General features: G+C 36.6%; 1 protein-coding gene across 1 annotated transcript in view; it reads right to left on the bottom strand.

Annotated features, from left to right (window-relative positions):
- LOC128204669 (uncharacterized) overlaps positions 1–14,849 on the bottom strand; it is a gene marked incomplete at its 5' end in the record, with an annotated part of 52,969 nt that overhangs the window by 11,949 nt on the left and 26,171 nt on the right. Inside the window, 11 exons of the mRNA XM_052906068.1 lie at positions 29–224; positions 1,601–1,690; positions 2,978–3,128; positions 3,541–3,644; positions 4,205–4,288; positions 4,841–5,002; positions 7,784–7,912; positions 10,149–10,265; positions 10,833–10,992; positions 11,758–11,896; positions 14,617–14,773. Coding sequence (XP_052762028.1) covers positions 29–224; positions 1,601–1,690; positions 2,978–3,128; positions 3,541–3,644; positions 4,205–4,288; positions 4,841–5,002; positions 7,784–7,912; positions 10,149–10,265; positions 10,833–10,992; positions 11,758–11,896; positions 14,617–14,773 — 1,489 coding nt within the window. The remainder of the gene's footprint in view (positions 1–28; positions 225–1,600; positions 1,691–2,977; positions 3,129–3,540; positions 3,645–4,204; positions 4,289–4,840; positions 5,003–7,783; positions 7,913–10,148; positions 10,266–10,832; positions 10,993–11,757; positions 11,897–14,616; positions 14,774–14,849) is intronic.

Here is a 14,849-nt window from a genome sequence, read left to right as displayed (position 1 = left end):
AGGCTAAAATTCACAAAAAAAACCAAACCTGGTCCATCAAAAGGAAGCAAAACTGAAGGGATCTTGCTATGTGACGCCAATGGTACGATGTAGAAGTCCTTTATCTTCTTATTTTTCATATCTACCACTCCGCAGCGACTACGACTGTTTAGGTAAGAGTATAGGTTTATGTAGGCGGCCTTTTCCTCGTTTGTGCCTGGGATGAGGCGGATCACACAGATGTCCTAAAATAAGGGCATTTGACAAATTAGTAAAAAAATCTTTATATGATCAATCTCATGAAACAATGATGAAAATGACGATATAGGGACACTCTTTTTCAAACCAGTAAATAAACAAGCAGTGATGAAATCTTGTTCGAAAATTGGTCGTTTTTAATGGTCGCATAAGACACAGCTTATATCACTTTCAACCCAATAAGTTAATCTAGTGAACCACAAGGCAATTCTTTAACTAAACCTGTTGATTTTAAGGTATTTGGTGTAACAATCCTCCACAAGATTGCCTGTTTATCTGGATATTAAAAAATACCGACAAACTGAATGCAGACTGTCAAAAAAAGTTTTGCACATTCCTCGTCGAACCTACATTCATTAAAAAGTTGCATTCCATATTCTGATAGCACATAAGAAAAAAAGATGTCACATTCATATCACATTCATATGAATAACACTTAAAATGGACTAGACACCAAATGGTTCCGAAATTGCAAATACAGTATTTCCTCAAACAAGACTAGAATTGTCGATACAAGCTAGTATGAGGCTGATAATTCATCATTTTACATCATCAAAATAATTTTTTGTCACTGTCTCAGCTGAGTTAACCTGTTTGGAAATAGCACATAATTGTTACCCAGTGTGTATTTTTAGCATGTGAGAGTCACTTGATCGTATAGTACAGATACATATACCAATGCATTTTTTAAATATTTGGGATTAACATGGTACACAGACCAAGTAAATTTCAAATTTGATAAGTATGCAGAAACTGCAAAAGATACATGTATCGTAAGCGATGTGATACATCAGTTATGTAGATCTAATGTGTTGTACACAACAATATCAATTTGGTGTAAATTTTTGACAGTTTTCTTTATTTTCTTGCAATGGTATTAGCTTGCCGCAACTTCTCGAAACTTCTTAAGTCTCTTGAAACAGGATTAAGCTAAGCTCATTATTTTTTCTTGTTCTGTAATATGCGTTATATTATCTTCTTTAAGAGTTTTTCGAAATTTTATAGGAATAATCTGTTTGATAATCAAAATAAACTATTTTTATTTATCAAAATCTAGTTTTAAGTAATGTATTTTGGCTAATGAAAATAAGCGACTTAAGCCTGTTAAGCTTAAGAAGTTTCGAGAAATTGGGGCCTGGTGTCTAGTCCCTTTAACCCTTAGGCTGCTGATGGCGATTTTAAAGGCTTTGCCAACAGCTTGGAACCTGACCAGACGCTGAGTTACTCTGTTTGCCACTCAGTCAATATATCCCCAAAGTTTTATGTAAATTAAAAGAAATTTAGAATAAACCAGACAACATTTTTGAGCAGACGACAATTTAATCAGCATGCAAAGGGTTAATGTACACTATTCACAACCTACCCTTGTAGCTGAATTCTTCATTTTGTTCAGATAATCCCAGACATGCTCCGGGGAAATTCTTCCACACAACGTGATTGTGTCTGGCAGTTCCTGGAAAAACATGGTGATATTTTATTGTTATTTTTATGTATAGGTAAGAGTCTATTAAGTAATTTCTTCATGAATTTAGGGTAGAGTCTATTAAGTAATTTCTTCATGAATTAAGGGTAGAGTCTATTAAGTAATTTCTTCGTGAATTAAGGGTAGAGTCTATTAAGTAATTTCTTCGAGAATTAATAACCTAAGGAAGCTGAGCAACAGTGGTTTCTTATTCACGAAGAAATTACTTAATAAATTCTAACAGACTTAGTGTTAGCCCCTCCCAAAGTGCATCAGCTTTAAAATTAAGCCGTGCGCCTGTCAAAAAGACTTGTCTGTCAAAGCAATATATTGTGACGTCATTTAAATCAGCGCTGACACTGAAATCGCACCATTGCATATGCAAACAGTATGCGTGGCTATATAAATATAGTAATTTATTTATTCATGAAGAGTCGTCTTCAGAAATAAGCCACGATTCTTCATAAATAAGAAACGGAACTTTTTAAACATCTAGCGTCCCTGATTGGCTGACAATGTAGGGCAAACACTAAACAAGGATAGAGCAATAGAAGGATAGGTTTCTAAAGCTTGGCTCGGATGTGTCGTCTGTCAAAAGTAACCATCATTTTTATAGTTAAGTCATAATGATTGTTTCGAAAAAATAAGGTTTTTGCAAGGATTTCCTGGGGGGTTTCTATTGAGCTATTTTGGGCAAAATTCAGTCCCTTCCTTTCATGTCGAAACTTTTTTCCCGAATGTGAACAAAAATGAATTTTTTTATGTTTTTAAAAACATATTGGGTATTGAGAAGTTATTGCATTCTTAAAGAAAAAGACTTATCAAATGCTCTTCATGTCTTCTGTCTCTTTTTTTAAAGCATTCTTGTTCATTACTAGGAAAATGGCACAATTTTTCTCATCAAAAAGACCCTGGGGCCGTATTCATAAGCATCTTAGCAACAATTTTCGACTATTATGAAAGTGGAAAATTGCCTTATTTCTTATTAGAATTTGATGAAAACTAACAATGTTTGTACACCAAAAATCAGAAAAGAAAAAGGTCTAAAGAATATATGCATACGAATAAATCTGATGAAAAGTTGAGGGTATATAAAATTATTGTTGTAAAATATTATGAAATATTCCTTAAATTTAAAATATTTACTAAGATGCTTAAAGTTTATGAATACGGTACCTGGTCCCATTCCAAAATGGAGAAAAAAAAACGGCTGACTTTCTACCAAGATCCAACGAAACGGATTGAAATATAATTTCCATCACTTAAAATGACACTCACCAGATTTTGTACCGAACCTGTAACCCTGTACGCAGAAGTGACAAACTTGGACACATCCTGCATGTATATGAAGCCCTTCCATAGCGATGGTCCAATAGGGGTAAACTTGGTGTTCTTCTCAAGGCCCGAGCTGAGGGCTGAGTCAGGGGATCTGAAGGAACAAACACAGTGGTCACAATTAGCACAAGCCCTGCACTGGTAAAATGTCTGAAGGAACAAACACAGTTGTCGAAATTAACACAAACCCACAAGTCCTGCCCTGGTAAAATGTCTTACGGGCTTGCTCAAATTCTGAATTTCATATAGCAGGGCTTGTTAAAAATTTGATGCCTAGCAACAGTATGAGAATTCGGGCTTGTTCATTTCACTGTTTAAAACCGTGAAATAACGATTTAATTTCACTGATAAATCTATATAAACCACATGAAACCATATAATAAATAGTATGAAAATATTTCTTTGATTATTATCGATTTAGTCATCGATTATGGATGAATTGATGGTTATCAATTTTGACTTGTTTATCGATATATAGTGAAATTTGTCCAATTATCTGTCACTACCTGACGGTGACGGCAGATCGTCTCTGGGACTCCATTTCTCCTTTTTTAGCGTCCTCCTTGGCTCGAGCGATTGCTTTGAGAACCTCTTTAACCACTTCTTCTGCCTGAAATATAGAAACTGTTGTAAGGATTGCAAATAATGCCAGATAAAAAACTCCCTCGACTTAATCAAACAATGATTAAAATATACATTTTTTCAAATTATTTTTGTGTTCTCCTTCACACTTACTATAGCACTCGAAACAAATATAAAATTACCGTTGGTTACCAAAGAAATGCAGTTTAAGAAAGTCTTCAACAGAAGTGACTTGTATCTCTTTGGTATCATTCAACATAAAAATTTAAAGCTGTACTCTCACAGACTGAACGTTTTGACAATTTTTTTTTTTTTTTTTTGGTTAGAACAAGCCAATATTTGCGAAAATGCATGAAAAACAGTGATATACAACTGCTGACAAAAAATCAGATCGCAGGTTTCATAAGAATATTCACAAGTTAATGTTTTATGCATTTTTCTGAATGAAACATTAACTTGCAAACGGAAATATGAAAATCTGTGATCAGATTTTTTAATTGTCAGCAGTCTTATATCACTGGTTATTCTGTAATAGTGCTGCATGAACAGATGCTCTGGAACTATTGCTACATTTGCACCAAATGGTACCTGGATGTCCTTCTCCTGTTTAGTGAGTTCTCTCTCTTCTTTTTCCTCTTCCTCTTCTTGCTTGGATAGATCTGGCTTTGAGCTCTGTGTAAAAAAATAAAAAGATGTTCTGACTTAGCTCAGTGTGAAAAAAGGAGGGGGATCTGGCAGACCTCTGTATGAAAAAGAAAGGGGATCTGGCTAAAAGCTCTGTATGAAAAAGAAAGGGGATCTGGCTTTCAGCTTAGTGTGGAAAAAGGAAAGAGGATCTTGCTTAGAGGCCTTGTCAAAAAAGAAAGATAATCTCACTTAGAGCTTTGTGTAAAACAATAAAGAGAATCTGGCTTAGAAATATGTGTGAAAAATTAAAGGGACTCTGGCTTAGAGCTTTGTGAAAAATGAAGGGAATCTGACTTAGAGCTTTGTGAAAAGAAGAAGAGGGATTTTGGCTTAGAGCTCTATATGAAAAATAAAGGGAATCTGGCTAAAGCTCAGTGTGAAAAAAGAAAGGGAATCTGGCTTAGAGCTCTGTGAAAAAAGGGTATCAACTCACAAAATGAAACAGTGACCTGAAAGTTTCTATTTTTTACAGAATTAAGAGAAATAAACAAAGTAAATCAAGTGAGCTTAACTAGGTAACACCAACAGTTCACAAACCTGTGGTTTAGTGGGAGAGGATTCAGACCCAGGGACAAGCTTTCCCGTGCAGATCTTACAGTTTGAGTCAAACAGGTGGTTGCCGTGTTGCTCGGTGGTGTCCGGTAGCTGCTCACTGAGAACATCAGCCTTCGGTTCCTGTTTATTGTGTTCTGGCTTCACCTAGAGGGTCAGTCGACACAATGAATACTGAACTGAACAAAAAAAGTAGGAAAAATAGGAAGCCTTTTCAAAAAAAAAAGGTTAAGGTATAAACGCTGGAGAGCCTCTGGCATAACTTGTACAGAAAGGATTAATATTATTCTTGGAAATATTTATGTTCATGATTACGGCCTCTTCTTTTAAATAATATCTCAACTGCCTCAATCTATCCACTACCTCATCAGCTGGGGCAGTCATGGCATTAGTAATATATTTAGCTACCATATCAGCTGGGGCAGTCATGTCATCAGTAATATATTTAGCTACCATATCAGCTGGGATAGTCATGTCATCAGTAATATATTTAGCTACCATATCAGCTGGGATAGTCATGTCATTAGTAATATATTTAGCTACCTAATCAACTAGGGCAGTCATGTCATTAGTAATATGTTTAGCTACCTAATCAACTAGGGCAGTCATGTCATTAGTAATATGTTTAGCTACCTCATCAGCTAGGGCAGTCATGTCATTAGTAATATGTTTAACTACCTCATCAGCTAGGGCGGTCATGTCATTAGTAATATGTTTAGCTACCTCATCAGCTAGGGCAGTCATGTCATTAGTAATATGTTTAGATACCTCACCAGCTAGGGCAGTCATGTCATTAGTAATATGTTTAGCTACCTCACCAGCTAGGGCAGTCATGTCATTAGTAATATGTTTAGATACCTCACCAGCTAGGGCAGTCATGTCATTAGTAATATGTTTAGCTACCTCATCAGCTAGGGCAGTCATGTCATTAGTAATATGTTTAGCTACCTAATCAGCTAGGGCAGTCATGTCATTAGTAATATGTTTAGCTACCTAATCAGCTAGGGCAGTCATGTCATTAGTAATATGTTTAGCTACCTCATCAGCTAGGGCAGTCATGTCATTAGTAATATGTTTAGCTACCTCATCAGCTAGGGCAGTCATGTCATTAGTAATATGTTTAGCTACCTCATCAGCTAGGGCAGTCATGTCATTAGTAATATGTTTAGCTACCTCATCAGCTAGGGCAGTCATGTCATTAGTAATATGTTTAGCTACCTCATCAGCTAGGGCAGTCATGTCATTAGTAATATGTTTAGCTACCTCATCAGCTAGGGCAGTCATGTCATTAGTAATATGTTTAGCTACCTCATCAGCTAGGGCAGTCATGTCATTAGTAATATGTTTAGCTACCTCATCAGCTAGGGCAGTCATGTCATTAGTAATATGTTTAGCTACCTCATCAGCTAGGGCAGTCATGTCATTAGTAATATGTTTAGCTACCTAATCAGCTAGGGCAGTCATGTCATTAGTAATATGTTTAGCTACCTAATCAGCTAGGGCAGTCATGTCATTAGTAATATGTTTAGCTACCTAATCAGCTAGGGCAGTCATGTCATCAGTAATATGTTTAGCTACCTAATCAGCTAGGGCAGTCATGTCATCAGTAATATGTTTAGCTACCTCATCAGCTAGGGCAGTCATGTCATTAGTAATATGTTTAGCTACCTCACCAGCTAGGGCAGTCATGTCATTAGTAATATGTTTAGCTACCTAATCAGCTAGGGCAGTCATGTCATCAGTAATACGTTTAGCTACCTCATCAGCTAGGGCAGTCATGTCATCAGTAATATGTTTAGCTACCTCATCAGCTAGGGCAGTCATGTCATTAGTAATATGTTTAGCTACCTCATCAGCTAGGGCAGTCATGTCATTAGTAATATATTTAGCTACCTCATCAGCTGGGGCAGTCATGTCATTAGTAATATATTTAGCTACCTCATCAGCTGGGGCAGTCATGTCATTAGTAATATGTTTAGCTACCTCACCAGCTAGGGCAGTCATGTCATTAGTAATATATTTAGCTACCTCATCAGCTAGGGCAGTCATGTCATTAGTAATATGTTTAGCTACCTCATCAGCTAGGGCAGTCATGTCATTAGTAATATGTTTAGCTACCTCATCAGCTAGGGCAGTCATGTCATTAGTAATATGTTTAGCTACCTCATCAGCTAGGGCAGTCATGTCATTAGTAATATATTTAGCTACCTCATCAGCTAGGGCAGTCATGTCATTAGTAATATGTTTAGATACCTCATCAGCTAGGGCAGTCATGTCATTAGTAATATGTTTAGATACCTCACCAGCTAGGGCAGTCATGTCATTAGTAATATGTTTAGCTACCTCATCAGCTAGGGCAGTCATATCATTAGTAATATATTTAGATACCTCATCAGCTAGGGCAGTCATGTCATTAGTAATATGTTTAGCTTCCTCATCAGCTAGGGCAGTCATGTCATTAGTAATATGTTTAGCTACCTCACCAGCTAGGGCAGTCATGTCATTAGTAATATGTTTAGCTACCTCACCAGCTAGGGCAGTCATGTCATTAGTAATATGTTTAGCTTCCTCATCAGCTAGGGCAGTCATGTCATTAGTAATATGTTTAGCTTCCTCATCAGCTAGGGCAGTCATATCATTAGTAATATATTTAGATACCTCATCAGCTAGGGCAGTCATGTCATTAGTAATATATTTAGATACCTCATCAGCTAGGGCAGTCATGTCATTAGTAATATATTTAGCTACCTCATCAGCTAGGGCAGTCATGTCATTAGTAATATGTTTAGCTACCTCATCAGCTAGGGCAGTCATGTCATTAGTAATATATTTAGCTACCTCATCAGCTAGGGCGGTCAAGTCATTAGTAATATGTTTAGCTTCCTCATCAGCTAGGGCAGTCATGTCATTAGTAATATATTTAGCTACCTCATCAGCTAAGGCAGTCATGTCATTCTGATCATCATCCATAATCTCTTCCCCTTTGTGTGTCTTTTTCACCAAGTGAACTGGCTCCTGGAGATGTTCTTTTTCTGTCTGCTTAATCCTCTCTAAAGTCTGAAGAACAAACTGAGGTACAGCATTGTATAAATGTCATAAAAACCTCAAACAAACTGAGGTACAGCATTGTATAAATGTCATAAAAACCTCAAACAAACTGAGGTACAGCATTGTATAAATGTCATAAAAACCTCAAACAAACTGAGGTACAGCATTGTATAAATGTCATAAAAACCTCAAACAAACTGAGGTACAGCATTGTATAAATGTCATAAAAACCTCAAACAAACTGAGGTACAGCATTGTATAAATGTCATAAAAACCTCAAACAAACTGAGGTACAGCATTGTATAAATGTCATAAAAACCTCAAACAAACTGAGGTACAGCATTGTATAAATGTCATAAAAACCTCAAACAAATTGAGGAATGGCACTGTATAAATATGGTAAAATCAAGGTACCATCTTGGAATGGTCAGTAAAATGTAAATTTATTGGGGGCTTAAACTAGTTTGTGAGCACAACCTCACTCTTATCCCAAGTAAAAAGGTAAATGGTTAATCTTATCAGTATGCATTAAAGGGACTATACACCAGATTGGCACCCAAAATAGTTTTTTTCTGTAACAAATCTCAGGACAATTATTTAAAAAAATTGTTTTACTCTTTGATATCATAATTTTGAAGTAAAAAAAATGTAAAAAAAAAAATCGGGTCGGAGACGGGGTTCGAACCGGTGTCGCTAAAATTGCAGTCCAGTGTTGTATCCACTGTGCTACGAAGGCTTACCCTAAACAGTTGGAATATTTAAGCTATATACCTAACTTGGTTATATCACGTGATAACATCGACTAGCCAATCATGCATAAGGAATGAATTCTACTAGGTAGTAATCTTTTTTTATGGAAAAGTACGAAAAAAACTGCGAAAAATTAATTAATTGTAAACTATGTGGTACTTCAGTAAGAAAATTTCAATGCATTGTACACATCGATACCAAGTTTATGTCAGTTTTCCGACAATTTTCTTCTTTTTTTCCGCTATTTCATCATACGGAGTGCAGCCCCTTTAACTTGAGGAAACCTAACAATCAAACAAATAATAATTAACTAAATGAGGTAATCCCCAAGAACTTCTAAAACCATATCCTATATGGGACTGTTTGTTCAGAACTGCATTAAAGTTAACAACATGGTTAAAGACACTGTTGTTAACTTTTAAATGTGAAATAGTAATGCACTCATATACAAACATAGAAATAAAAAGGGTACCGTACAGCAGTAACAGCTGTATCAAAGCTTGTTATGAATACTTCAGGTAACGAGTGTTGGTATTAAACTTCTAGAGCAAAACAAATTTGAGATATAACAAGAGCTGTCGCAGAGACAGCGCGCTCGACTTTACCGCCGCTTTTCAGTGTAAGGATTGAAAAGTTTTGGCGAAACATGCATGGATCACTGTTAGATTAGATTTCAATGCTATACATGATGTGCTGAGATATTAACATTAATGTATTTACATGGAACATTTTAACCAGAATTTTTTAGTCTAATAATAAAGGGCCATTATTTGCAAAATACAGTTATCTAACTTGGTTATTCAATTACTTTGTGTGGTTAAATACCATTGTATAAAGTCTGAATGCAATACATCAAGTAATTGCTGAGATATTATCCTATGTGTGCTAACATGCAAGACCTTAACCAGAATTTCTAAGTCAAACAATAAAGGCCTATTATTTGCATAAAATGCAAACTAGAGTTATCTAACTTGGTTAATTAAGTAGGTTGGATGGTTAAGTGCCATTGTATCAAGTATCAATGCAATACCTCAGGTAGTTGCTGAGATATTAACCTATTTGTGCTTGCATGCAAAACCTTAACCAGAATTTCTAAGTCTATTTAATAAAGGCCTATTATTTGCATTAAATGCAAATTAGAGTTTTCTAACTTGGTTAATTAAGTAGGTTGGATGGTTGAGTACCATTATATAAAGTCTCAATGCAATACCTCAAGTAGTTGCTGAGATATAGACCTATGTGTGCTTGCGACGCCGATGCTTGTGTGAGTAGTATAGCTCTCCATATTCTTCGAAAAGTCGAACTAAAAATGAAGGTGATTACAACTCCAATTTCCATTCACATTTTCACCTGAAGCATTCTAACAAGGTTTTCGGCAGTACTGGCTTTATTCAAATATAGTATACAATAAATATTTCATTTTAAAGTTAACAACAGTGACGTTAACGAAGTTGTTAGACTTACAAAATTGTGAATAATCGATCGATTCACTTACATATTTCGTTTCCATTTCCCTCCACTGAGCCAACTCCTTCGATGCCAGTTCCTCTGCCGACATACGGATCAGCTTGCTTGGGCGGATACGACGGTTCAGGATTTTGCGGAACAGACCCTATATGGAAAGGTATGAAGGGTTTTAGCTAAGAGTTATACAAGGGGAGTTCACCCTGTGCCTTTTCACCCTGGCATCATAAAACTTAACCCGACGCCAAGGCTGACATGAATGCTGAGGCTGGACCTCGACTTTGAATAGTCGAACTAAAAACGATTCTGAACATTTTCTGTGAAATTCCTCATGTTTAAATTCTACACAGCTCGACACAATATGCATTTTTTCTTCCCTAGCACCCTGTCCTTTTCAAAACCTGGCTGAATCCTTCGATGTTATTTCTTAATATTCTTTGAGTAAACTGCTTTATAAAGAACATAAGTATATTCTTATACTCTGTTTTGATCTTAGACAATTCATTCCATTCCCTTTTCAAGGATCTTTCAGGACCTAGAATAATCATTGAGCAGTTTTCATTGGTTGAAAGACTTCTTACACAGTTAAGAGCTATCTTAATGTCACCTAACCAATAACTCCCCAGAACCAGTTCAATCAATTTAACAGCATTTTTCTGAGAAAAAGTATATGTTATTGAGTTTCAATACCAGCAGATATACCATACAAACTTACATTATTCTTGGTGTCTTTGATATTAAACACAAGACTGCGATATTTGGCCTTGTATTTGGAGTCTGTGTCCTTGAAGTGTTTGAACATCTCCTCTTCAATGTGGAGAGCTAGACGCTTGATTTCACTGCTTGACAACATGACATCATCGGCTTTCTCTGCCCTGAAATTTACAAAGAATACTTCAGAGTTAAAGGTTCATTTTGTACTTGCTTGACTTTTCTATTTCAAGTGTGTCCCGTATTCACATCATGGAGTCATAACAGTCCCAGACAGAGTAGATTAGTAAACAATTCTTTGAAAAAGCTCTCTTTGACTTCTGGGTACCATTAAAAGCATGCATGCAAACTGATTTCAATTGAAGACGTCTTGAGAGCAAGGGCAGCTCTAAGCCCCTAGAAACATTGAGACATACAATACTGGCCCCAATTTCTCGAAACTTCTTAAGTTCCTTATAACAGGATTAAGCTAATCTCATTATTTTTGTTGTTCTATCAAATGTGTTATATTTAATTCTTCAAGAATTTTTAGAAATTATGTAGGAATAATCTGTATGATTATCAGAATAAACCATTTTTCATTTATTAAAATCGATTTTCAGTATGTATTTTGGCTGATTGAAATAAGCGACTTAAGCCTGTTAAGCTTAAGAAGTTTCGAGATATTGGGGCCAGGGTCACAATTCAGAGGTTCTGTTTTGGTTGTAAACTGTGTTTCAATAAAATAATTTACCTCATCCATTCTGCCCATAACTTTCCCAGTGTTCCTAGCACTATTAAGCAGTTTAAGGTTTATGACTAAGGTATCTAATTGAAACAGGGTTGGGCTCTGGCCCTGACTGTTTATGGGCACCAATTCCAGAAAAACCTTTGCATAGAAGTGGTCATTGGACATCCTAAATATTCAAACACTCTAAACCAGCACTAACCTAGCTGCTAGTGCATCCCTCAGTCCCTTGCGTACATTGAGCCGTACAGGCTCTGGTCCCGACTGTTTCTCATCCTTGCTGGAGTCACTCTTGCCTGAAGATTTCTTGTCACTGTCCTTCTCTGGGCTCGTCAGGGGATCTGTAACATCGAAAAATAGATGTTAGCATACACTGCGTTTGCCAACTTTTTCTTGTAACTTGTGTCTTTTTTGAAAGGCCAAGTATTTCAGTGCATGCGCAGTGATCCAGTTAATGTTAATAGTCAAATCGGTCTTTTTAAATAGTTCTAAGGAAAATGAAGCATTATTTCTTGAATGGTGCGTGAAAACTGTTTTATGGGGATATTTAAAGCGAGAAATAATTAATTAGCGTTCTAAATATTACCATAAGACAAGATTTCCTTGATGCTACTGACGACAGTCTTCAACAAGGGAGGTAATTATAATGTGGTGACCGTTAAAAAGAAGTTTCATACAGGCATTTTATCTTCGCCCGTGGGCAAGATAAGAATATCTAGCATGGTTAAATTATTGGATCTACTTATCAGAGATATTTATAATTATCAGAGATATGTTAATACAAACAACCTGATCAAATTTCATGATGATAAACAGAAAATATTCCATTTGTGTTAGGAAAACTGAACAATTATTATAAACATCAACTTTTCCTAAATGATAAGTGCAAGATACCAAGTTTTTGACCCCAGATGACACGCTTTTACATCTAAGATTGGCTTGATCATTCCAATATATATAAAAAAAACTAGAAGCGCCGCAATGCGACGAAACCAGGTTTTTGTTATGGGCAATCAGAAGTTATAGCCAATTAATTTGTTGTATGAGCAAGTTCAATCTGCAGCTTCATATAAGCTATATTCACACTAAGATTCATCACTATCCATCAATTCTAACTAAGTTGTTGGGCAGAAAACATTTTTCTATTTTTAGGAACAGTGACCTTGACCCCTCCTCCCAAGCTAGCTCTTCACATAAGCTACCTTTGCTCTAAGTTTCATCAATATCTATCAATGCTAACTAAAGTTATTGGGCAGAAACCATTTTCTATTTTTAGTAACAGTGACCTTGACCCAACCCCCCTCAAAAGAAATTCCAAGCTTGCTCTTCACATAAGCTACTAGTACCTACACACAAAATTTCGTCAATATCTATCAATCCTAACTAAAGTTATTGGGCAGAAACCATTTTTCTATTTTTAGTAACAGTGACCTTGACCTTAGCTCCACCCCCCTCAAAAGCAATCCCAAGCTAGCTCTGTACATAAGCTACCTACACACCAAGTTTTATCAATATCTATCAATGCTAACTAAAGTAATTGGGCAGACACCATTTTTAAATTTTTAGTAACAGTGACCTTGACCTTAGCCCCACCCCCCTCAAAAGCAATCCCAAGCTAGCTCTTTACATAAGCTACCCACAAACCAAGTTTAATCAATATCTGTCAATGCTATCAAAAGTTATTTGGCAAAAAACATTTTTCTATTTCTAGTAACAGTGACATTGACCGTAGCCCCTCCCCACTCAAAAGCAATCCCAAGCTAGCTCTTCACATGCTACCTACACACCAAGTTTCATCAATATCTGTCAATCCTAACTAAAGTTATTGGGTGGAAACCATTTTTCTATTTTTAGTAATAGTGACCTTGACCTTAGCTCCTTCCCCACTCAAAAGCAATCCCAACCTAGCTCTTCACATAAGCTACCTACACACTAAGTTTCATCAATATCGGTCAATGCTAACTTATGTTATTGGGCAGAAACCATTTTTCTATTTTTAGTAACAGGCGACCTTGACCTTAGCCCCACCCCCCTCAAAAGCAATCCTAAGCTAGCTCTGTACATAAGCTACCTACACACCAAATTTCATCAATATCTGCCAATGCTAACCAAAGTTATTGGGCAGAAACCATTTTTCTATTTTAAGTAACAGTGACCTTGACCATTTTTCTATTTTAAGTATTAGTGACCTTGGCCTTAGCCCCTCCCCACTTAAAAGTAATCCCAAGCTAGCTCTTCACATAAGCTACCTACACACCAACTTTCTTCAATATCTATCAATCCTAACTAAAGTTATTGGGCAGAAACCATTTTTCTATTTTTAGTAACAGGCGACCTTGACCTTAGCCCCAACCCCCTCAAAAGCAATCCTAAGCTAGCTCTCCACATAGGCTACCTACACACCAAGTTTCATCAATATCTGTCAATGCTAACTAAAAATATTGGGCAGAAACCATTTTTCTATTTTAAGTAACAGTGACCTTGACCATTTTTCTATTTCAACTAGTAGTGACCTTGACCTTAGCCCCTCCCCACTCAAAAGTAATCCCAAGCTAGCTCTTCACATAAGCAACTTACACACCAAGTTTCGTCAATATCTATCAATGCTAACTAAAGTTATTGGGCAGAAACCATTTTTCTATTTTTAGTAACAGTGACCTTGACCTTAGCCCCACCCCCCTCAAATGCAATCCCAAGCTAGCTCTTCCCATAAGCTACCTACACACCAAGTTTCATCAATATCTATCAATGCTAACTAAAGTTATTGAACAGAAACCAATGTTTGACGCCCGCCTGCCCGCCCAACAACAATCTCATTCTAAAAACCCGGTTTTCGTTGAAAACCTGGTTAAAAATGGGAATGGGAATACCTGGGAAAAAGTTATATGTTTTAGCATTGGGATTGGGACCAATACTCAGCCTCCCAAAAAAAAAAACCACTTGGAGAACAGGTCAAACCCAAAGGCCGGGTTAAACAACTCAAAATATTGTTATCGAAAATTTCCATTACGGAAACACTTCTTCAGATTTAAGGGAAAACTCTGTGACTCAATATACATACTAGCTGCAGGCTTGTGGTGTGCTTTGAGGACTTCAAATGTGGGGTTGTCTTTCAGCCAGTCTTCTAACTCGCTTTCAGTCGGAGCCTTTTCTCCGGTCAATGTTTTCCCCGTCCCCTTCTCAACCACGGCTAGGTGCTTTTCTGGTTTACGGGATATCTGAAAGGAGTTCTAGCAACCAGTGTTCCAGTTTCATTTAAAAATTCAGGGCATTATTTTAAGTTATGACCAAGGA

Source organism: Mya arenaria, chromosome 10 (genome assembly GCF_026914265.1).
Source record: "Mya arenaria isolate MELC-2E11 chromosome 10, ASM2691426v1".
Taxonomy (NCBI): Eukaryota; Metazoa; Mollusca; class Bivalvia; order Myida; family Myidae; genus Mya; species Mya arenaria.
This window is presented reverse-complemented; position numbering and strand designations above follow the sequence as displayed.